The 24,397-nt window shown below is 37.8% G+C and overlaps 1 protein-coding gene across 1 annotated transcript in view; it reads left to right on the top strand.

Annotated features, from left to right (window-relative positions):
* Window positions 1-24,397, top strand: part of FREM2 (FRAS1 related extracellular matrix 2) — a 123,737-nt gene that overhangs the window by 76,810 nt on the left and 22,530 nt on the right. Inside the window, exons 7-16 of the mRNA XM_002194643.5 lie at window positions 7,604-7,753; window positions 9,649-9,858; window positions 10,035-10,232; window positions 12,229-12,393; window positions 12,475-12,657; window positions 16,057-16,187; window positions 17,079-17,237; window positions 18,119-18,422; window positions 20,325-20,456; window positions 21,051-21,382. Coding sequence (XP_002194679.5) covers window positions 7,604-7,753; window positions 9,649-9,858; window positions 10,035-10,232; window positions 12,229-12,393; window positions 12,475-12,657; window positions 16,057-16,187; window positions 17,079-17,237; window positions 18,119-18,422; window positions 20,325-20,456; window positions 21,051-21,382 — 1,964 coding nt within the window. The remainder of the gene's footprint in view (window positions 1-7,603; window positions 7,754-9,648; window positions 9,859-10,034; window positions 10,233-12,228; window positions 12,394-12,474; window positions 12,658-16,056; window positions 16,188-17,078; window positions 17,238-18,118; window positions 18,423-20,324; window positions 20,457-21,050; window positions 21,383-24,397) is intronic.

Raw genomic sequence — 24,397 nt, 5'->3', positions numbered from 1 at the left:
AAAATAATGAACTAGTTTTTTTTTCCTGTGCACATCCATCTCTGATTACTTTCTCCCTTTTATGTTTTTACAATGCTTGTGAGTCTGATGCCTCTGGCACTTCTGTGTAGCTTTTAACTTCTTTTGTCCTCCCATTAAGTAAAATCTCTATATGACCCCTCCCCTTTCCCCAGCCTGTGGCAGGTGGCCAGGTTGGCAACTAATCAAGGGAAAAAGTGGATGGCAGCCAGCTTATGACAAGTTATACTCCCAGTTTTCTTTACTAATAGCTTCTTATTATCACCAGTTCAACAGAGTGAAAAATGTTCAATCCATGATGATAGCCGTAAAGATTTCAGAAATTGCCTGTTTGCTGCCTATCACAGAAATAAATTAATGTCATACCTAGGACATTCTATAGAGTAACCAGGCACATTTATGATTTGCTTTCTTAGCATTATTTGTTGCTTACAGTTTATAATATAGGTGTGCCACATTTTATAACAGTGTGTGTGTATATATATGTGTGTGTGAACTACTGTTGGATTAATCTCATTTTTATTCATCTGCTTAGTAACTAGAAATACAGTCCAACCTTGTGATCTGGGCTTCTTTGATAGGTGAGGAGGACAGCACATGATCTCCAGGCAGTACTTTGTCACATCTATTTCAGATGGCTATTTTATCATAGGGGATGCAGCTGGTGGAGCACAAAGCTCTTCAGTCTTCACTGCTGTATGTTTTTAAATGTGTTGCTTACACATCCAGTATTACACTTGAATGTAAATTGCAGTAATATTTTGAGGAGAGTGTTGAAATGCAGAAAACTTTTAGTTTTATACTCAAAGCACATGAAATAGCCAATAAGCAGAAGGCACAAGTTTTCATGAACTGTAGAAAAAATTATGCCTTCTGTTAAATTTAGCATGAGTTTAATGAAGTGGTGTTCTTGTGTGAACTAGTATTGCATCCCAGAGCCTAATGCATTATTGGTTTGACAGTTCATTCAAGGGTACATTGAACTGCTTTCTTGCTTGTGTCTTGCTGTAGCATATTGTATTTTTGATGGCATTGGTCTTTGTACTGTAGATCTTGCATTTATTATACACTGTTCAGAAATGATTGAATGCCTAGCAAATGCCATTCTAAATTGATCATCTGTTCATGGTTGGATATGGTTGTAGGGAGTGAATTTAGTGACTGAGTGCGTGCTTTGCGTATTTAAGATTTGGATAATGATGTTGAGTAGGATGCCTTGTTGCATTCAGTTTTCCTAAGCCTTCTTCAATCATCTTCCTTACTCTGAATCTCCTTATATTGAGACTTTGCTCATAGTCCTTGAAGACCCAAAAGATACTGAACACTGTAACCATGGTAGCCCATTGGGCTTTAATGCCATCGAGTCTCCTTTTGAACGTGCAAGTCTTCAAAAGATTAGCAGTTACTATCTCTCTTCACTGTCAGGACACTGTTATCTCTCTCACACAGATGGGATCAAAAGTCCAAGAGACAGAACACAAGAAGTTTTAACATACAGCAGAGCATATTTTATTTTGTTAGAGTTCTCTTTTGTGGCCTGATAAATCTGGCTGTTGCTCTATTTTCACTTCTGCTCTGTCTTCTCTGCCAAGTCCCATCCTCACCAGTACCTCTGGTAAAGGGATACCTTACATACTTTCCTTCTACAGCCTTGGTGAGCTAAATATGTCCTGATTGTATGTGAGCAGAAAAGCCTATAAGAAATTGTTTCCACTGGTTAAGCAAACTCAACACAACCAGCATTGTGACTGAATAGTAAAAGTGAAAAATTTAAGGTTGAATCAGCCAGAAATGGCTGCATACTATACTTTTATCTAGCCTGATTTCTAAACTGCTGCTGAACTTCTCATGCCATTTCTGTTTGTAGCCCTCATTTTTTACCCGATGTATCACTGACTGTAAGCACCTTCAGGATTGGCCTCTTTGTGAAAAACCTTTTGTGTGGTATATTTAAATGCTACTGCCAAGCCTTCCCATTTATCTGTCTGCCTCTGTTTCATCAGTTTGTTGAGGATTTGTTGCCAATCCAATTTCCCAGGCTTTTTATATATAAAAGTAATCTAATTCATTTTAAAAATAGAGCATGTAGAGGATTCTAAGTTGGTTTCATGCTCTGTGGGAGGTATAGCCAGTAGAAAAAAGGTATGTGAAATTCAGATGATTGCTGCAGGCAATGTAATCATGGTTGGGTGTGCCCCCAGATTCCAGTATCTGTTTCTTCATCTCTTAGTCTTTATATTTTTATTTCCATTGGTAAATGAAGCAATTATTTGCATTATGGAATGGTTAAGGTAAGTGATTGGAGCTTGATGTACTTACAGCAGGAAAAATCTTTGGGCCCTGTCCTCAGACTGAACATAGGAAAACTCCTCCAACATGTTCCAGTGATATGAAGGTCTGTAGGTTATATCCCGAAGGGTGTGGAAGAATCATAACAATACTACTTTACTAATAAATATTTTCATGTATATGTTAGTTCACCGATATGAATTTGGTGTTTCAAAAAGGTAGCAATGTTTCTTAGCAAGCTCACAAAGGTAAATTAATCGCTTCAAGGGAAGATCACTTTTAGCGTGAGCTGCACACATTAGCCTTTCTACTAACATGCTGTTTGTAGCTGAGAGATAACTTAAGATTGTTCATTACTATCTTGTACAAAATAATTAACTAATTGAAAAATTCATTTTTACTTTAGAGGCACACATCCTCAACGACTTGAGCTACAGCTTGTCCTCATGCACTCAAATGTCTTTATTCTCCATTGTTCAGGAATACTCTGTATCTCATAGAGCTGTTACTATACCGTTTATGAGCAGCAGCCTGACATTAAGCAAAATCAGAATTAGCTCTTTTCTCCAGGCTACAAAGAACCCTGCAGACTGTCAAGAAGGAAGGTGCAGGTGACCAGAGATGGTGTGTCACTGTAGCCATCTCACTGCCATCCTCACTCTTGCAGCTGGAGCTGTAATCTGCTTCCTTTAGCATGCTTCACTCACATTTGAGTTTTGCTTATTGATGTAGCAGACAGTTTAGATATAGATTCCAAGCCTGCCAGGCAGGTGCTGCTTGTGATGGTACTGTGTCTAGAGAAGTTGAAGCATGGATGCACTTTAACATAAAGGGTGAGTTAAAATGTAAAGTGTTATGTTAAATTAGTGTCTATCATAATTAAATGTGAATCATACATAATGTTGTTCATAGCAGTTACTACTTCACACCATGTCCCTCTACTGAAATTACTAGGTTAAGCTGCATAAAAAAATGAGAGTAATTAAGGGATGAGCCAGTGTAATCAATGTATGGCACTGCCATTGTGGATTAAAAAAGAAACAGCAATTTTTTTAGAAAATCAAAGTGTATTTAGTAAAGATTGCATTAATTTAAATCTGTTGTATTACCTGTTACAGGGTTTGTAGGATTGTTTTAGAAAGCTTTTTTAAGTCAATAGGCAGAAATGGTCGGTTGAGACAAATGGAAAAGCAGACATTATTTGCTTAAGATGATGTCTGTGGCAATTTGGCTGAAACTAGCAATTTTTTTTCTGAGGGGAATTTACTTTTTGGTTGCAAAAGTTATGACAACACTGCTAAGAAGAGGAAAGCTATTAAGATTGCAACATATAAATTTGAAAAGTAATCTGTTTTGACCACATCAAATAAAAAGTTATTGGCATTTGCACAATAGGTACCTGCTACAGAACTGAGCTTTGACTGTAATCTTGACCCCTGCTTCTACAGCATTCAATGAAAATAAATGACTTGGCAAATTAAATTCATTGTGATGAATACAAGCTCAGTTGCTTGCATAGTTTCAAGTGTGTGTAAATAGCTGCAGAATGGTGCTACCTAGTTTCAGATTTTAAAGTCCTCTTTGATATTGTCTTAAAATAAATTTTTTGTAATGTGATGGTTTCTCTGGGCTTTTCTTTTGCTGCTATTAAGACGCATATATAAGAGAGATTTCAGAATGTGACCTTTACTGCTATTAAACAGTAAATGCTCATGCCTTCTTACCTTTAATGAACTCTCATTTTTAACTGGTCTACCTACAGCTCACACACTTCATGTTTGTAACACTGGAATCTGTTATGTTACAGACTCATCACATCAATCCTTTAATGCCAGCTTTGATCCTGAAATGCAAGTAGCCATTTTGTAGGGATGTATGTGTTGCCTGAGTATGAGCCAGATCAGGTCCAGCCAAATCAAGCCATGTTTGTCTGGTTTTGTGTCCAAGTTAATTAGCTGTGCCAGCCATCAAGGTTGCTTACTTTGGATTCAGCATGGCCCTAGCACTTCTAGACTGTACCAGAAACGGCTTGTAGGCTTGCAAAACCTGGTTTGCACCTTCTGCATTGCCACAACAGACTTCTGCTAGCTCAGCAACTCATAATGTTCACATCATAGCCTTGTTTGTACTGTTCACGGAAAGAAGGAAGGCAAAAGCTTTAAGGAATAAATAGTCTTAACCCTAGAAAAGATGAGCCATAAGTTCATTTGTAAAGACTGCTTCTCCTGGTTCCAGTATCTGAATAGGTTGGAATGCCATGTCTGTTTTCTTCTATTGTTTCTTTCCTCCTAAGAATATATATATATATGTGCGTGTGTGTGTGCATCACTGGCAGCATGTATCAATGAAATTCACTTTAGTTTTAAGCCTTATCAAGGTGTCAGCACAAAAGAGTCTGTTCTTTTGTGTTTGTCCTAAATATCCTGCCAACAGGGTATTTTATAAACAACCTACTCTTTTGCAATATCTCCCTAAAGCAGTTTATAAGGATATAATTTTAAAAGGTAAAGCCTCTTTGGAAATAAACATTTTTGTGCTATCAGTGCTATTTTTGTGCACTGATTTGACAATGTACGTTCAAAGTTAGACGTGTTCCAAACATGAGAAGTTTGTTTGTTCTCCTCCTTGATGACTGACTAGAGCTGTAGTTGAGATATGCCTCTGGCTCTCTAAATACAAGGACAAAGTTTGTGTTTCTGTGCCAAGAAACCTGGGACTAAAGCTCCTAACCTTTCTCCTCTGATTATTGTAACTTCATGCCAGCAAAATCTGTGGGTCTGAACAAAAAAATACCTTTGGAAAACTTCCTCTTACTTCTCTAAGAGGAACCATTAAATTTGCAGTCTCTCTTCAGAGTGATTACTAGATTAAAGGTCTGCTGTAAGTGAGCCTGCAGTCATTGAGCAGAGTGTTTTCCAGACATGACCTGAGACAGACAATGCTTTCCCTGTTAGGAGCTTGGCTTTGCTCCTTCCCCTGGGGAGCTACTAACACAGCTTACAGGAAATGAATTTAGAAAACATTTGTAAGGATTTGTTTCCTAGGATGGGTAACCATGCAGAATGTGTCTTTCATTGAACATACATACCTCAAAAAGTGTGAAAAACTCACTCTGAAATATAAGGAAAGCTAGCTGAAAGTTTAGTTATTTTTTTGTTTGACTGTGACTACAGGAATGAATAGTATGAGAGGATTTTTCTTCAGCAGCAGTAAAGCAAGTGTTAGGATAATTCTGTAAGAAACAAACAATATTTTATTTTATGCCTTCCATCTAGTTTAAGGCAGATCATCTAAGTTCCCTGTGTAGCCAGTAGATAGAAGGGAATGCTTCCACACCTCCTCAGATTTTTCAGATTGCAGTGAGTCCTGTCCTCCTGTATGCTCATTGTGCTGGAAACCTGCAATGGCCTATCTTTGTCCTTGCAAACTGAGAGCAAGCAGGCTCCATATGAGTACCTCTTGCTAAAGTGCTAAAAATGAGGTGTAGCCAAGTCCAGATCAAGTTCTGGAACCACTGGGACATAAGAACAAGATTAGGCTTGGGAAAATGTGCTGAACACTAAGCTTATCTGTTTAAGAAATTAGTTGTATTATAATTGATAATTTTTTTAACTGCCTTTATCTAACTGTTGGCACGTTAATAACCATTAGGTCTTAGTAGGCATCTGTATTTTTATTATCTAGCCCATCTTAAGAATTTAGAAGAACATTCTATGTCTGAAATGACAGCTCTAATACCCAGTGCTTCAGTATCCCTGTAATAAGAACTCTCATCAAAGTTAATAGTAGTTATACAAAAGGTACAAAGGATGTATCCTGTTCAGCCATTAAAAATGTTTCAGATGTTTCAGCTTCTCAGTTCCAAGTGTAAAAACACATACTGACGAGCCAGCCTCTATGGGCAAATAAATTAAAATCAATGTGTGTCTGTCTGTTCACACACATACACACACCGTTAAATACCCATGCTCTTGAATTAAAAAAAGAAATGGAACCAACATTTTCATCTTCTAAAGTTAGACTTCTTCTAAGTTTGTCTTTCATCCTGCAAAGGCTGATGACTTTGATAATGCTCAAACAAGTCTATGAATCTGCACGATTTTTCAGTAAATACATTCAGTTCCATTAATTTGTTGCATGATTTCACTTTTTGCAGATAAGTAGGGAGGCAGCTGCAGTTTTTCATTGATGAGGAATATTAAAGGAGTTCTTTTTTTGCTGCTCATAGAGCATTGAGCAATTGCTGTGATTTTTGCCGGCTGGATTTACATTGGCTGTATGGTGCATGGTATTTCAAATGCATCTGTGGTACTGTAGCCTCATGAGGCTAATAAATTCTCACAAGACAGGATAAGAAACTTGTGATGAAGTGCAAGGAGAACTTGGGTAGGTCTTTCTGTGCTTGGGGGAGGTAGTTGGTATTTCTGCTGTGCAGTGGGAAAGCTGAGGCACTGGCTGTTCATTATTAATCTTGCATGTTTGAAACACGAATGGAAAGGATAGAAAAGGGGAGATGATATACATGCAGGATGAAGCTGGGATATGTTTTTAAGGCTCTTTACTTTGTGAAATTACTGTGGGTAGGAAAACTGGAAAAGGGAGGAAAAAATGAAGCTAAACAATGTGCCTGTTAAGTGAAATAGCTCTTAATCTCCTTTGCTTTTTGCTCTTCTTTCTTATGAACTGTGGAACTTTAGTAGTATTAAGATAAAGACTGTTCACATTTCAGTTTACATGAAATAAGATTGATTTTGTTTTAAATGCTAGATGTGGGAGAACTAAAATTAAGTATTTGAGCCTTTAGTTTGCTGTAAAATGTTACCAAGAGTAGCTTCAGTTACATGTCATGTTCCAGTCTGGTTTTAGCAACAGGAATCTGTGAGAAATTCAATTTAAAGTTTCATTATCTATACTCACTTTCATGTTTTCACCAAAGTGAAAAATGCAAGGAATTTTCTGGCTTGTGCACAGGACTCAACTAAAACAAATTTAGTGAGATACCATATTTGGTTTTGTACACAGATTCATATATGCTAACACAAAAAGTTGAAAATGTAGGAGGCAAGAAAAAGAGCACAGTGCTGATATAACAATTGCTATCTAAAACCATACAAACCAATACTTGAAAAGAAGCCAAAAATGGCTAGAAGAATTCTAACTCTTGAAAAAAGAAGCTTTATTTCACTTACTGAGATGAGCAAAGTGCTCTCCACTGTTCAATGTGGATTTTTTGGTCTCTTGTTAACTTCAGTGTAAGGTAAAGAAGCATTTATGGACATTATTCCTCTTTCACCAGAACCAGCATTCTACTTTGGAAATGATGAGTATTATGTTGATGAGAGTGCTGGCTACATTGAGGTGCGTGTCTGGAGGACTGGAACCGATCTGTCCAAAGCCGCCTCTGTTACGGTGAGGTCCCGCAAGTCTGAGCCAGCAACTGCAGAGGGTGAGTTATTGCTTCGCTCTGGTTCACACTGCTGCTGCCCTGCTCCTGCTGCTGCACGCTGCTGGCACCTGCTGCTCCATTTCACACCTGCTGGTTCACTGGGTCCTGGTACAGTTTCAACCACATAAAATGAAAATTGTACAAGTCTTGCTCTTCTCTTAGCAGATCTCTTCTTCTTGGACAAATTAAGTGGTTACGGAATTTCAGAGAAACAGGAGTAAGAGCTGCTATGAAGTATAGCACAAAGAGAAATGCCTTTAAATCCTCGGATAAAGACTGCTACAAAGGCAGCTGATTGCTGCCTCAAGAGCATACTCTGGGCATGGTTATGATCACTGGCAGTGTGCTGAGTTTACTTCTCTCATTTTTGCTGTAGGCAATGAGAAATTATTACCTAGTATCCTATTCAGGAACATGATTGCTTCAGCTGTGTGGTTCTTGGATACTTTAACAGAGCCCTTGTCTGCAGAATCAAGTGTTAGCACACTCTATTTTTTTTTCATAAAACATATCATAATGTTTAAACTAGGATATTCATATAGAGGCAGCATAACAATTATCTGCCTTAGATGCTTATCCTGACTGTAAGTACTGTTATTTCAGGAATATCTAAACATAATATATATGTATGGTATATGCATAACACAATATACATAACATAGATGTATCTTTCTTAGGAAAAAGAAAATTATTAAGTCTGAAAAAATATGTGATTGCTTCAGTTCTGAACTTGCTTTTAGGATCTGATGTCTTCACCAAATCTTGAATATTTAAGTTATTTTATTTCTGGTTAAAAAAAAAGGATCTTCATTCATTGTGCCAGGACCTCTAGGACTAAAAGCTGGGAATGGCTCAACCCTTACGCTCTCTAGTCTGTTGGTCACAGCATGAAAGTTCTGACATGGCTGGCTGCCTGTACAATCATGAACGTGCTCTTTGCCTTACATAGTGCAGCAGTGGATCTGCTGCTCTGAGTTTTCAGTCCTGGAGTCCTGCCTTAGAGGCTTAGCTCTAGGGAAGTATAGCAGTCGAGCTTTTAGGCAAGTGCCCATGTGATGATGGCTTTTAACCTGGCCAAATTTTGTCAAATTCACAGAATTCCAAACTTGATTTCCATTTCAGTTTAAGTGTTTTCCCCAAAGCTTTGTTTCAAGAGCACTGCTTTTTATTCTCCCCAAAAACTAATGTTAAAATTGAGTCCTTCCCTAAAGTCCTGGATATATTTAATGCCTTGGTTCCAAGACAGTGTAATTTTTAGTCAGTATCTTGTTTTGTTTGCTACCTTCTTATTGACAGGATTGGTTTGATTTGCTTAAAATGTTCTCAATGTTCCTTTGAGAGTAAGGTGGCAGACCTCACCCAATATGCCCAGAGCAGAATTTGATTTATTTGTTTTCTATTCATTCTGTTTTACACAATTCCTCTCAACAGCAGTTCTTCCCCTGGTCATCTCACTGGCCTTGTCTCCTTTCCTTTTTATATTAATCTTAAAACTTCCACCTTTGTTACAAAATAATATAAAATTTCTTTCCAAAACACTTTGCTTCATCTCCAGAGTCTCTCTCAAAGCTTTTTGCTTGCTTTCTTTTCTCACTTCAAGCAAATTTCATACGTTTTTCTGGAATAACTGTTGGTTTAGAACAGAACAGAATCAGTCTCATTTTGTGACTCAAATCATCATTAAACAAAAAATTAAAAATTAATTAATATTGACTTATTTTATTGTGTAGTCCAACTTAAATACTAAAAGATAATTTTGCTTTACATGAATGCCAGTATTTGGCAAATACTGAAGTTATAAAGGAAAAATATTTATCTACAATTAATTGCCTTATGATAGATATTTTTATTTCTAATTATATGTAATGCTATTTTTATCTCTTTTCCATTGGTAGCTGGAGTAGATTATGTAGGCATTAGTCGTAATTTGGATTTTTCCCCTGGAGTCAATATGCAGACGTTTCGTGTGATAATTCTGGATGATCTTGGACAGCCAGTGTTAGAAGGAACAGAGAAGTTTGAGCTTGTGCTAAGGATGCCCACGAATGCTGCCCTTGGAGAACCCAGCAAGACCACCATCTTCATTAATGACTCAGTGTCTGATTGTGAGTAATTTTTTTTTAATTATTTTTCATAATTTGGAGATTAGTCATTTCCTGTCTGGCTGCTTGTGTTCTATATCGAGTGCAGTGTGGTGTAAGTAAATGTGAAATGGTGGAGGGAAGATATGATAACTTCTGCAGTTATACTTTACATGTGCTTTCTATGTTTTTCTGCCCAGTGCCAAAGATGCAGTTTAAAGAATCTGTGTACGTAGCCAATGAAAATGATGGGCAGGTTTCTGCCGTGATATATAGGAGTGGGGATATCCGATACACATCCACTGTGAGATGCTATACAAGGCAAGGTTCAGCTCAGGTTATGATGGACTTCGAAGAACGTCCTAACACTGACAGTTCCATCATCACATTCCTTCCTGGTATGTTCTTGATATTATTTTAGAAGCCTTTATGTTTTCTTTTGTTTTGTTTTTCTTTTCTACTATGTTTTGTTTTCTTTTGCTTTGCTTTCCTTTGCTTTGTTTGTTTTGTTTTGTTGTGCTTCAATTTTGTCTTCTCATAGGGTAGTGCCAAAAGGATCACTCTGGAAAACAAAGGTTTGGTTTTTCTTTCATACACATTGGGATGATGTTGCTTCTATTTCCTTCACTTCTAATTTAGAAGGATAATCAATAAGAACCAAAAGAGTATATGCCAAAAGGTTTGGCATAACACAGGAGAAGCACAGATCTGCTGTCAGAAGGGAAACTTCAGAAATTCTGCTCTTTGTTAAGCAGATTTCTGGTAAATACATTTGACATGCACTGAAATGAGTAATAGATCTTTCAACAGGTATATAGGTTCCTAATTCCTGTTTGAATTTTTTTTCTCCCACCAAGGCTTTCCTAAGACCGCCCACGAATATCAGGTACTTAATATCCCACATCAGAGATGAAATGCAAATAAATCAAATGTTACTATGTTGAAAGAATATTGCCTAATTCTTTCTACATGTGCAGAAGGCAGCTTAGTCTTGTAGCCTTTGAAGTTTACACACATATGAAACTTTTTACAAGTCTTAAGTTCTGTCATCAGCATGAAATCCTTGGTATATCCTTATCATAGAAATTACAACCTTTGTATTTCTGTAGACATGTGTCATAGTTCTCTTGAAAAAGTGAGTTTATCAGTCTTTCTTTATTTAGGGCTAGCCTCAGGTTTTAGTGCTGTCCTGTACTCTACACCTTTGCTATTCCTTCTGTGCAACCAGGAAAGAGTCCAGCTAGTAAGAATTAATGGATCTGGGCCACTTATTAAGTGACTTTTCTCTTTTTTTGAGTGTTGCCCTATCATTTCTCTGCAAAGACAAGTAACAAAGAGGTCTACTAGAATTATATTTTGACTCCATAAGCTTCTTATGCATGTTTAATATGCAGCAGTTTCATTCCAGTTTTCACATTTTCCATGTAACAATATGCAGGATGAGTATTTTGCATATTTTCTCCTCCTAAGGGATAATTAATTTTCTAATTTTCTATAGGTAGGGGAAAAGGCAACTAACACAGTCAGCATCCTGCTCTGGTTCTTCATCTTGAAGAGCCTTGATCTTACCTGCATGTGTAATGATGAAAAAAATACAGTAAATTGACCTAATCTCTCTCCTGCTGTGCTGTTCCTTTTGTCTGGGGCATAGGAGTCAGTCCCATGAGGAAGAGCCCACCTAGTCATGCTGGGTGCCAGACACTGAACACCCTTCATAGGTCTTGCTGCTTGTGTAAAAGACATAAGAAAAGATGTTCAAGTTTCTGAACATCTAGTAAGTCAGGGCACAATAATTTGTGAATGCAAAATTGAGAGGTTTGATACTTCAAAGCTTTTTTATGGCAATATTCAATGTCACTTGGAATCAGTGAGAGTTCAAAGACTAAAGTCAAACAGAATAATATAAGTGAAGGTCCACAAAGCTGGAGGCTGTCCAATCAAAAGAGAATTGAAATACAGAAATTCAGGACAAAATTGCAATTAGTATTAGTAATGGTAATTAGTAATTAGTATTAACATTAGAAAAGTTTTTTTATTCTGTTTTCTTGTGCAAGTATTTACTTTTTTAAGCGCACTCTATACAAGAGGTCACTGAGAAGAAGCATTTTCTTCTTAGGTAAAACAAAAGGACTAATACACGTAAAGTGGATATACCAAATAGAAACTTATCTTACAGAAGTCCCACAGTGGGGGATTCCACTTTAATGAGTTTCCATAGAAAGGTAATGATTGCTAATTCTGCTTTCACTGCTGTCATTGCTCATTAACTTGTATGGTGTCAAGGTGGATGCCTTGGCCAGCAGGAGTCAGGTGCCTTGGGCTTGGAAAGAAGTACTGTATTATAGCAAAGAACACCTAAGTTCTGCCTGATAACTACCCTCAGAATGATTGCAGGGGAAACTGAGAAGCCTTGCACGCTGGTGCTTATGGATGATACTTTCCACGAGGAGGAAGAAGAACTACGCCTAGTTCTTGGCACTCCAAGAAGTGATTCTTCCTTTGGTGCCTCTGTTGGCGAGCAAAATGAGACGCTGATAAAGATTCGGGATGACGCAGACAGTAAGAGAATATCTTGTTGTAACTGGCTTTTGGAAGCCCATTTGCATGCTCTAAAACCATTTGTTTTTCTTCTAATGACAGAGGCTATCATTAAGTTTGGTGAGACCAAATTTAGTGTGAGTGAACCAAAGGACACAAGGCAAGTAGCAATTGTGAAAATACCAGTGCTTCGTCTGGGAGACACTTCCAAAGTTTCTGTTGTGAGAGTTCATACAAGGGATGGATCTGCTACTTCTGGAGAAGACTATCACCCCATATCAGAAGGTATCATACTTATCACATCCAACTATTTGTTTCCATTCATGACTGTAACATAATTTTTGAAAAATGAAATAACTTTCTGATTAGAGTACTTTTCAACCACATCCCAAAATGCATTTTCCTAGTCAAATTCAGTGTGGACAAGTCCCCTGTGGTATACAACAGCCAATTGCTGTTGGTATACTAATTATCAGTGAAGATATTTACAAAAGGATTGTGACTCCTTTGAAAACATCTGTAGCCCAAGAAATTGTGGAAGATGTGTGACTTAAACCTTAGTTATATTCGCAGAGTGTAATAATATTACTCTGAAGAAACATCTGCTTATAGGATATGATTGTGTGGTTGTTTCTTGAGCAATTCATTAAGAAAATGGGATTTGCTGTATGTAGGAATTAATGTATATTTCTTTTTAGTTTTCTATGTTTGGAATAATAAAGCTTTCCTTCTGTATTTCTGAATTCGCTGCCTGCTGCTCCACACTACCAATAAATGACGAGAGAAGTTGTGCAACAGAATGAGAAATTTCTTAGCTGATAAACTTCTTTCCATTAATAGCCCACCTACGTGCTTTAGGCAATGACTAATGGAGTTTGTAGCATTATGATTTTTTTTTCTTTTAAAGTTTATGATACTACATGATAGTACTCTGTGTTTTAGGATTAATCATTCATTGCTGGAGTGTTTTCATAGTTTTGGACAAACTATTTTGGCATCCAGTCCAGCTGGAATATATGACTTACCTTTGAACATCCAGCAACAGCATTACACTATATCTTTAAATTCCATAGGAGTGGCATTTGCCACTAGTGATATCTGAAGAGGCAATTTGTTAGCCACAAGAAAATCATCAACCCAGAGCTTGCTAATTCCAGTCACTTTGCTCCTGCATTTTAGAGTTTTGCCCTTTCCCCCTGAAAACCACAGGAGCTTTTAGTGTCAGCTGATACTTGTCCTGTGCACATTACCTGTGGGCATTATCTTGCTTACATTCTCCCTGCTGTTCACAAACAGCACATGGCAGCAAAGTTTTCAGGAGAAATGTGCTACTGCAGAACAAGAGGCTCTCAGCCTCTGCCCCCAAGCCTTTGAGAAAGGTCTGTAATGTGCAGAATTTCTCCACAGGTTTCAGAATACTTGTGGGTTTAGGGAACCTGCATATTCAGCCATAGGTACAAAACCCACATCCTTAATTGAGTTTTTTGAAGGAAGTGTGGCAAACTGAAAATCAGTAAAATTCTTAGCTCTCAGATGAGATTTCATATGTTTAGTACCACAAATTGTATTTTCCTGGCTTAATTACACTTGGGATTGGAAGGATCATTAGATCACATAGTCAGACTCACTGTGGATTCCAAGATTCTCCCAGTTTTCCCAAATAATTCCTGTATTTATTATTCTGTAATTATTCTGTATTGATCCAAATAACTTTGGTTGGAGAAAATATATCCTTTATTTTATCTAAAGGATAAAATTTATCCTTTAGAAAGGGCATCTGGTCCTGGTTTGAAAGCTTTGGAGAGTAAGAGCGTTTCATAGCATTTTACTTCACTGATCAGTCTGTATCACCTAGCTGTCCCTTATTTCCCATATACAATTCAGCTTTAATGCACTACTGTTTTTTGTGCCTGACCCTTTAGAGTGCAGAGGTCTTTATCACCTGGTATATTTTGATTATGGTGATGTTTCCATATACCAGTGACAACATCATTCTCTGCAAGTTCTTCTGGTCCTAAGCTTCTGTTGGTTATTTCTCTACATCTTCAAAGTGAATTTGACATTCTTTAAAAAAAAAAAAAGTTTTAGAAATGCACTTATTATCACCCTTACCCTTTCCAGGCACAAATGTTAAATAATTTCTGTACTTTTTATTTCTTTAGTAGTTAATACAGTCAAGAATTGTAGTACTCCCTAACTCGGTCAGTGTGGCGGGTGGATCTTGGTTGGACAGTAAGTGCCCACCAAAGCTGCTCAATGACTCCCCCTCTTCAGCTAAAGAGGAGAAAATATGACAGAAGGCTCGTGGATCTAGATAAGAAGAGGGAGACATCACTCACCAATTATCAGCACAGGGAAAACAGACTCAGCTTGGGAAAAATAATTTTTTTTTTTTTTACCAATCAAACTAGAGCACAGTGATGAGAAATAAGACATTCCTCCCACTCCTCCCTTCTTCTTGGGGTAGCTTCACTCCCTCATTCCTTAGCTCTGACTGGCTCGAGGGAATGGGAGTTGCAATCTCTTTATCACACATTATTTCTGATGCTTCTTCCTCCTCACACTCTTCCCTACTCCAGCATGAGGTCCCACCCACAGGAAACAGTTCTAAAACTGCACTATGGGTCCTTCCCATGGTCTGCATTTCTTCATTAACTGCTCCAGTGTGGGTCCTCATGAAGTCACAAGTCCTGCCAGCAGACCTGCTCCACTGTGGGCTCTTCTTTCCATGGGGCCACAGGTCCTGCCAGGAGCCTGCTCCACTGCAGGCTTCCCCTGGGGTCACAGCCTCCTTTGGGCATCCACCTGCTTGATCATGGCTCCTCCATGGGCTGCAGGTGGATCTCTGCTCCACCATGGGCCTCCATGGGCTACAGGGGCACATCCTGCATCACCAGGGTCTGCGCCAGAGCCTGCAGGGGAATCTCTGCTCTGGCTTCTGGAACACCTCCTGACCCTCCTTCCCCACTGAGGTTGGTGCCTGCAGAGTGATTTCTCACATATTCTCACTCCTCTTTCCCAGCTATGTGGTTCAGCAGTTTTTTCCCTTCTTTAATCTGTTATCCCAGAGGCACTACCACTGACACTGCTGGGCTCAGCCTTGAACAGCAATGGGTCCCTCTTGGAGCCAACTGGAATTGTCAGATATGAAGGATATCCACCCCTATAGCTCCCCACTACCAAAGGCTTGCCATGCAAACCAAATACAATTAGCTAAGATTGAACTTTTTATCACCATGACTTACAAAGTTTTTTCAGAGACAAGGATTTTCAAAATACAACACTTTTGTGTAGCTGGCGCTTTGTTCCTTATTTTTGGTATTTATCATTGTATTTATTGCATTTTGTTGGATAGTATTTATTTAGAATTTTTCAGTCTTTTGGTCATTCACATATGTTACCAACATTTGTGTAATTAGTCACAGATAATTTTCAAAACATTAAGTTCCATTAGGCTAAATCTTGATCTTTGCACATCTCTTCATTTATGTCTTATTTTCAGTGATTTCTACATGTGTCCACTGCTGTTCATTATTATTATTTGTAGCATCAAATGAGTTCAACTAAATTTTCAAACATCTGTAATTTAAAAAGTGAGTATTAACTGCCATCTCTCATGGCTGGGCCTAGAATCACAGGTTGTTATGAACAACAGATTTATTTTTAATTGTCTTATGTTTTCAGAAATTGAGTTCAAGGAGGGTGAAACAGAGCACTTTGTGGAGATTGAAGTTCTCTTTGATGGAGTAAGGGAGATGAGAGAAGCCTTCACTGTCCACCTGAAGCCTGATGAGAACATGGTTGCAGAAATACAGGTAACAAGTTCATGCAAATTCCTGAACAACAAAATCTGCTAAACAGACGTCTTACTTACTTTCTGGCTCATCATTTTACTCTTCTTTTAAGATTTATTCACACCTTGGCTTGTATAGTAAAAGACAAAAAGGCCACCCCAGCTGTCACAGTAACACCTAAACAAAACATTTTATTATCAAGGCAATGATGTTGATGGGGCCACAGACTCAATGAAAGACTGAGTGTTCAGGGTATCGCTCCAGACATATTCTTCTCATATAATCAGTCTTAGAAACTGATGTCCTCTTGGAAACACTCTCTGGAAATACAACTCTATGTTGTAAAAACCTCTATGTTGAATAATTTCAGGTGAAATATCACTGTTGCTGTCCAACCATGTTAATATTATTCTTATTGTGTAATATTAAATAGCCACACATTCTTGTTATTTAGCATTGTATCTTGCATGCTTTTAATTCAAACAGTATAATCCTCTGATTTAGCATAAAATGGCATAAAATCCCCATCTGCTTCATGAGGGTCACACAATACAGCCAGACGGAAGAGACATAGCCTTTGCTGATGACAAACACCAATTTCCATGAGGCATTAAAGCATACACTGCACACAGGGGGTTCTACCAGAATACTGAAGTGATAACAAAAACTCTGGGAGACAAACTTAAAGGTCTGGGATCTTCACTGTTTTGAAAAGAAAAAATTCATTTTACCTCTTCCTTTTGCATTCTGCAGTGTACTTTCAATGCCTCAACTCTTTCTAAATAGCTCATCCAGTTGAAGTTTTAGAACTTCTTTTGGAACAAGATTCGAAGGCTTGACATACTCTGGTTGAGGTCCACCTTGTTTATTTAAATTTTGACAGAGAACTGTTTCTATCTTTTTCATTGTCAGACAGTCAAGGCCATTGTTTATATCGAAGAAATGAACAGCATGGCAGATGTCACCTTTCCCTCTGTCCCTCAAGTTGCATCTCTATTGATATATGATGATACTTCTAAAGCCAAAGATAGAGCCAGTCCCATTGCTGGCTATCCTGTCATCTGTATCACAGTGAGTATCTCTGTGCAAAAATGGAACAAAATCAGTATATGGATTTTGTTCAGTGGATTTTACACACCCAGCATCAATCCATATGGTGATGAGTCACACATATTAGTCACACATATTAGTTCAAGCTAGAATTATCCTTAGAGCTAATCTAATTTGTCTGGATAATAAATTCATTTTCAGGAGGAGAAAAAGCATAGAAAGAAAGATGTTTCGCTTGTTCCTGACTAAGAATAGTTTGATATTGATACTCACACTGTATCTGTGATTGCATGACCTTAGTATTTCCTGCATTATCCTGCCTTTATTTGTAGAGTTAATATCACTGGAGAAAACAGATGAGCCATTGTTTTCAATGAGTGCCATGGACTGTAAAATGAGTGCTGAAGGAGTACAGGCTTCTTTCATTTTTTTCACTAGTAGTTTTGCAACTGAAAATTTTACATAAATATTTATATACCTTGAAGAATGTTTTGTCCATCTTCAATTTGTTTTTCACACATTCCTTTTGCATAGAAATGTAACAAGTTGAATGGTTCTTCTAAATTAAAAAAAGAATCAAAGAAGATAAATCTTTAAATGCAAAGTGTATTTGCAGGATTAGATCAAAAGGAGAAATTTGTAGTTTGTGTCTTCATAACTATGCCACATTTTCACCTATAAATCAATTTAAAATAATATATTTTATTTCAGTAAGCATACTTAGATACACCTTTTAATCTACCCTAGCAATGCTAAATACATCACTGTCAAAATAAGGTGATTTCTTATGAGATTTAGTGGGATTATAAGTTCCATGTTGTTGAGTTTTGTGACTCTTGATGACTTAAAATTCCTTTGCTGTGAAGCAAATAAATTCCTAACACATCTGCCTTTTTCTGCAGGCTTGTAATCCTAAGTACGAAGACTTTGACAAGACTGGTTCTATATGTGCCAGTGAGAACATCAATAATACTCTGACACAGTACCGGTGGCTTGTGAGTGCCCCCACTGGCCCCGATGGTGTGACCAGCCCCATGAAGGAGATTGACTTTGACACCTTCTTCACTTCCTCTAAGATGATTACACTCGACTCCATTTACTTTCAAGCCGGTTCTCGTGTCCAGTGTGCAGCTCGGGCTGTGAATTCAGATGGGAATGAGGGTCTTGAGCTTATGAGCCCTATTGTCACTATAAGCACATCAGAAGGTAAGACATCATCACCTACTGCAAGATTCACAGGTCTCTTTCGGATCCCAAATTCAGTCCTAACAAAAGCTGGTTACGTGATCAGGTGTTTTAACATTACCATGTCAGTTTTTCTTCTCTGTTGGCAGAGGTGGTGCAAAAACTGTCTTGACACAGCAAACCATTGTATAAAGAAAAAGTTTTTTTTCTCTCCTAATTCTCCATGTCTTTAAATAATAATCCACATAGCAAATTTGTACGTTCATGAGAACAATATATAACAGGCAATGGAATTAGTGAAACCTGATTTCTGTTGACTTTTGAATTAAGCACAGTAATGATGCAGTACGGTCTCAGGTCCTATTAGACACTGGAGAATCCACATGGGAGTGGCATATCAAAGCCTAGCCAGAAGCAAAACTTCATTTGGCATTCATGCCTCACTGCACACCTGAAAATTGATTTCTTCCTTGACTAAAGACTAAAGCAACTAGGCCCAATAACAGGGCCTGGACAAAATTTTTCCCTGGTCAAGGCATTCATAATTATTCATCCTTCTTGTTATATGAAACAGACTGCCTTTGTTGTTGTAATAATGCATTATTTGGATTACACTTGACAAATTAGCAGAGCTAATTAGGTGAGGCTCAGGACTGAGTTGTCATGTATAAATTACTTCCAGTACCTGAACTAACTTGTGATGTAGAAGGAAAGAAGTGCAATGATCAAAGCAACCTACAAAAATCCTGAATATTTTCCACTTTGAAGATGCCTGACCTCCAATGCATAGACTGAACTCTCAAAAGGAATTCAGATTGTGCAAAAAAAAAAAAAAAAAAGTATTTAGTCTCTTTAACAATGTTATTTGCATTTGAGGAAAAAAAAATAAAACTGCCAACCAAACCAACCTACCAAAAAGTTGTCATGTACAGAAAAGAAATTTTGTTTCATCCTGACATAAGTTTCCTACTTGGAAATATTGAGCAAGATTGGCTCCTCCAGACCCAATAAGCTCTCCAAGAGGAAGGCCCTGCCTCCTCTTTTCTTGAAATCCCACAGAAATGAGCAAAGAGAACTGTTTTGACTTTCTACATCTGCTTGTTTCTTACTTAGAGTATGTTGTAATCATTTGCCCATCACATGACAAAGTGACCAGAATGCAAACACTACTGCACTGGACTATGCAACAAGGAGTTGCATATATCTCAGATCATATGATTACAAACCTAATTCTCTGGTCCTCCAAACTTGGACTAATACTGGAACACATGGAACTTACACTGGAAAGGATTACCAAAATAAGTTACACATTTTCCTTTCTTGGAGAAATCCAAAATTCAAATTAAGAAGGCCTTAAGCAACTAGATCCAGCTTTAGAGCTGGCTCTATTCTAAGCAGAATATTTCTGCATATCCTGTGGCACAATCTTGCTAACTACATTTTTGTTACTGGTGGATCAGGAGACTCACGAATTTCCGTGAGGGCATATCACTGCGTACTACAATCCATTGCCAAAATCAACTGAACGCTGGTCAGGTATCTTCCATAAAACTTAGAATGGTGGGAGGAATTAAAACGTATGCCTCTGAAGACCTCTGTAATAAAGTATGGCACTTGGCACTGGCTTTGCAAGTAAACTTAACACATGCAACTGAAAAGACACTGATGCAATATCATCACCTTGTTCTGAAAATGTGATCGAGTTGATCAAAAAATGATTTCTGTTTGAATCCTCTTTTGCATAAATTCCTGTTGAAACCTCTGGAAAACACTTCTCAAAGTATTTACCTGTCATTGACAAAAATTCTCGTTGTTTTGGATACCTGTACCATGGAAGAAAAGTACATCTTAAATAGTAGAAAGAAAAGTATAGACTGTTTCCTATGGACATAAAGTAAGGTTGCTTTCTCTTTTTTCCATTAGGTCTTTGTCAGCCCCGTATATCAGGAGTAGTTGGAGCAGAGCCATTCTCTGCCAAACTGCGCTACACTGGCCCAGAAGATCCTGACTATGCCAACCTCATCAAACTGACAGTCACAATGCCACATATTGATGGTATGAGAAAATCAGCCAAGTTAGGAGAACTTATACTATATGCTGTTATTTGAGCTATTTTATTGGTCAGGTTATTTTAAATAGACAAGTTAATAACATAATCTTTTAACATTAGGAACAAAGAAAAATGATGAATTATGAATTAATAAGTGCAGTTTGCAACAAGATCTATAAGATACTGTATTGATATATAGTCTCCAATGTGAAAAATAGCATTTTCAGATTAACTGCATAATTTACATGAATTGGGCTAGACCTAAGCTTTGTAAAACTCCCTTGAAGTGCATAGAAATATACAGTGTAATTACTAGTCACAGTATTTCTTTTATTTAATAATATGTTGTATACTAATATTTTAAAATATTATTATGTTTAGAAATATTTGTCTTTTCATAGTATGCAGACAGCTATCATGGGTAAAATTCTCATACATACTTACCATATCAACTTCCTTTGAATTCTAAAGTACAGTAATTGGTGTTAAGTACAAAATACTGCACTGCATAACATGCTTAGTGTTTGACAAAATCTGGCTAAATTAAGGAGGTCTGACAACTGACATGTAGTGATAGTGCTATAAATTAATGTTTTTAGGCATGCTGCCTGTTATTTCTACAAGAGAGCTCTCCAACTTTGAGCTGACACTTAGCCACGATGGAACTAGAGTTGGAAACCATAAGTGCTCCAACCTGTTGGATTATACAGAAGTAAAGACACACCATGGTTTTTTAACTGACGCTACCAAGAATCCAGATGTGATTGGAGAAACCATTCCCTATCAGTACAGCCCAACAATTAGAGGCTTCAACACCTTGCGCTTCTACCGCAACCTGAACCTGGAAGCCTGCTTGTGGGAGTTCATTAGCTACTATGACATGTCTGAGCTCCTCACAGATTGTGGAGGCACCATTGGCACAGATGGACAGGTATGGAGCTTGATTTTGTACTGTATTCTTGTAATAAAAGATTTCCCTTATAATACACCTGTGCTAGTAGAAATAAGAGAATAATTTGTTCTGAATGAAATTTGTTTTGGTTTTACCCAGTACAGTTCTGGGGCATTTTTGGGCAAATCAATCCCTCTTTTACTGTATAGTGAGTCAATTTAGTCTTTTCCTAAAATGAAAGCCTTTTGAAGAATTGCTTTTAGCACATAGATAGCACTGGTCTATTTATTATTCATTGTGCTATATCTTGAAAACCAGTTTTAAAACATTGTGGAGAGACTTCTTGCTCCAACAAAGGACTGCAGTGTCCCACCAGCAGCTTTGCTTTGCTGATCTCTTTTTCACTGGGTAAGACTACCCATCAGTGCAGACAGCACAGTGCTCTCACATTATCCAGCAGAAAATTACTAGTTCAGGAGTAAAAAAAGCTGCCAGTATGGAATGGTTGAAGAACAGAGCTGTGAAACTGGTCAGGGGGTTGAAAGCAAGGGATTGGAGAGAACTTCAGGTGTACTTTGGAAAATTATTTCTAGAAATCCGTAGTAATGTGGAAAGAAAAGGGTGCAGGATTTCTTCTGGAGCAGTGACAGTGAAATTAATCCCTGGGTCTTCCCTGTATAATTACTATATAAGCCTGTCTGATCCCACTCAGGCTCTGGAGTACAGTGGCATAACTATGAAGTTTATGTGCAAAAAAATATATTTGGGAATAATCCTACAGGCTGGAAGAAGGACTCATATCACAGAAGTCTATGCACAGTTAACTCACTGTCCTGGTACACTAGAATTCCTTGTTGAATCACTATGAAAAGAATGAGCCTGCTTTGTAAAATGGACATCATTTCTCTGCTCTTTTGACATTTTGCCAGGCATCCATCTTCTATTAGACTTCAGTAGACTTATTTGCATAAATTCTTATTCTTTTAGTCCCAAATGGCATAAAGCAGATGTGGAAAATATGTTATTGCCCACAGAAATATAAAGCATGAGCTCATATATCAACAGAGCTAATTTGCTACTTATATATTAACAGAGCTAATTTACTACTAAAGCACATATCTAATCAGATACACTGATTTTTTTGCTGTTGTTTTGATTTTGTTATAATTACATGTCTAAAGTTCACCTTACTCCATGGGTGTTCACAGTAATCATACAGTCAGTTAGCTGGACAAGAAATTGCACCAGGATCTCTTTAGCAGTTGGTTAACTTCCTAACATTCTACCCCTCTTAACTAGAGATTATAAACTCTAAATCAGAAGATGAAAATAAAATGGAGCTTCGGTCTGTCTCATATACAAAGGCCTTGATGGATATGTCATCTCACTGTTTTTTCATCAGTTCTAGTTCCTTGTCTGTTACAGAGACCATTTCAAGGTCTCTGTTACAGAGACATTTCAAGGTCTCCTTCCATGTTGGAAGCTCAGTGTCCATGCTCTGCTTAGGCTTGGCCTCTTCTGAAAGCAGATCCTCCTACAGGTGCATTCCACAGGATCTATGAAGCTGTCAGGGAAAGGGAAGGCATCCAAGTGTGGGATGTAAACCTTACACATTCCCACAAGATAAAAATTACACTGGTCTTCACTGTTCTTAGAATTATTTCATTTCTTCATTTCTTTGACTCATCATTCCTTTGACTATCTCCTTATGCCCAGGCAATATGCAACTGCAAATTCTTATTTCCCATACAAAGCAACCATAAGCACACACAACTTGAAGCATCTGTAACTATGAAAGCCACTTCTCCCTCAGTGAAAAGGAAGACTTAGTATGAATCCCTTTTAAATACTTCTGTGTCCTTTAGACAAAAGGTTGAATAGCTGCTTTAGACAAATATGTATCTAAATAAAACCTGTTTATGTTTGTGTTCATATAAACAGAGGAGGAAATAACTACCATTCCAGTATTTTAGTAAATTGGAAGAACCCATGTATTCAGTTTTGGAGGACATGCATAAGTGGCAATGTGGCCAGAGAAGTGAGCTGTACTTTCCTGGGACTTCAGAACTATTATGTACTTTATGTAAGTTCTCTCATTTAAAAGCAGAGAGGGATCAACATAAGCTGTGAGAGCCATGAAACTGCCGCTGAAGTCATCCTGTAGTGCCTTCTAGGTTATGGAAAAAAGGCTACAGTATGTTAAGTGAAATATCAAGCTGAATTACTTCTAGCAGTGAAGCATTTCCCTGCAGCCAGTACGCGCTCCACTGCCCTCCCTGTTTTCCCCACCTCCATTTAATTCTTCTCCAGGTTTGGTCTTTATCTTCACATGACCCCTCCAGCTGAGAGGGGAGGCAGTCAGTGCCCTGTCTCTGTGGTTGTCACCATTGTTGTTTTTTTCTCCTTCAGTGAACAATTAATAATCCTATTCTGTGAGCGGAAAGCTGGCAGCTATGGTTTTCACCAATTTTTTAGCAGACAAAGGAAGCCTAAATTCTATTATACAGACAGAACGGATAAATAACAATAACACTCCTACCGTATCCTGCTACCGCTGCAAATTTAATAACTTGAATTTACCAGATACTTTGGCTAGAACTTCAGGCTCAAAATTTTGTTTCTTGATTCTAGTTCTCCAGTACCTGTATGGTCAAACAATGACAGCCATGTTGATTGAGACAGAGAGATTTCACACTAAGAACTGGCAATATCTTAAATGATGTGGACCTTCACTTCATGGGAGCTCCTGGTATGTTAGGGGAAAAAGATGAACTTTAGTAATAAAGAAGTGAGGTAGGAGACCTGCAGCTGGTGCAGTTCTTCTGGCACAGCTCCTAGTGTTTGCTGAAGGCTGCAGCTGTCTTGGCCAGTTCCCATGAACTCATGAACTGTCATAATACATACAGAGAAGGTCTTAGTTTTCTCTTTTTTTTTTTTTTTCCCTTTGAGGCCTTTTGATTGTGACCCACTCTTTTTCTCAATTATTCTGTGCATGAGCAAACCCTGTATGAGCTAGATGCAGCAGCACTCCTTTCAGTGTACAGCGTGACAGTT

Source organism: Taeniopygia guttata, chromosome 1 (assembly GCF_048771995.1).
Source record: "Taeniopygia guttata chromosome 1, bTaeGut7.mat, whole genome shotgun sequence".
NCBI classification, from domain to species: Eukaryota; Metazoa; Chordata; class Aves; order Passeriformes; family Estrildidae; genus Taeniopygia; species Taeniopygia guttata.
The sequence above is the reverse complement of the archived record's forward strand: the minus strand, read 5'-3'. Positions and strand labels throughout refer to the sequence as shown.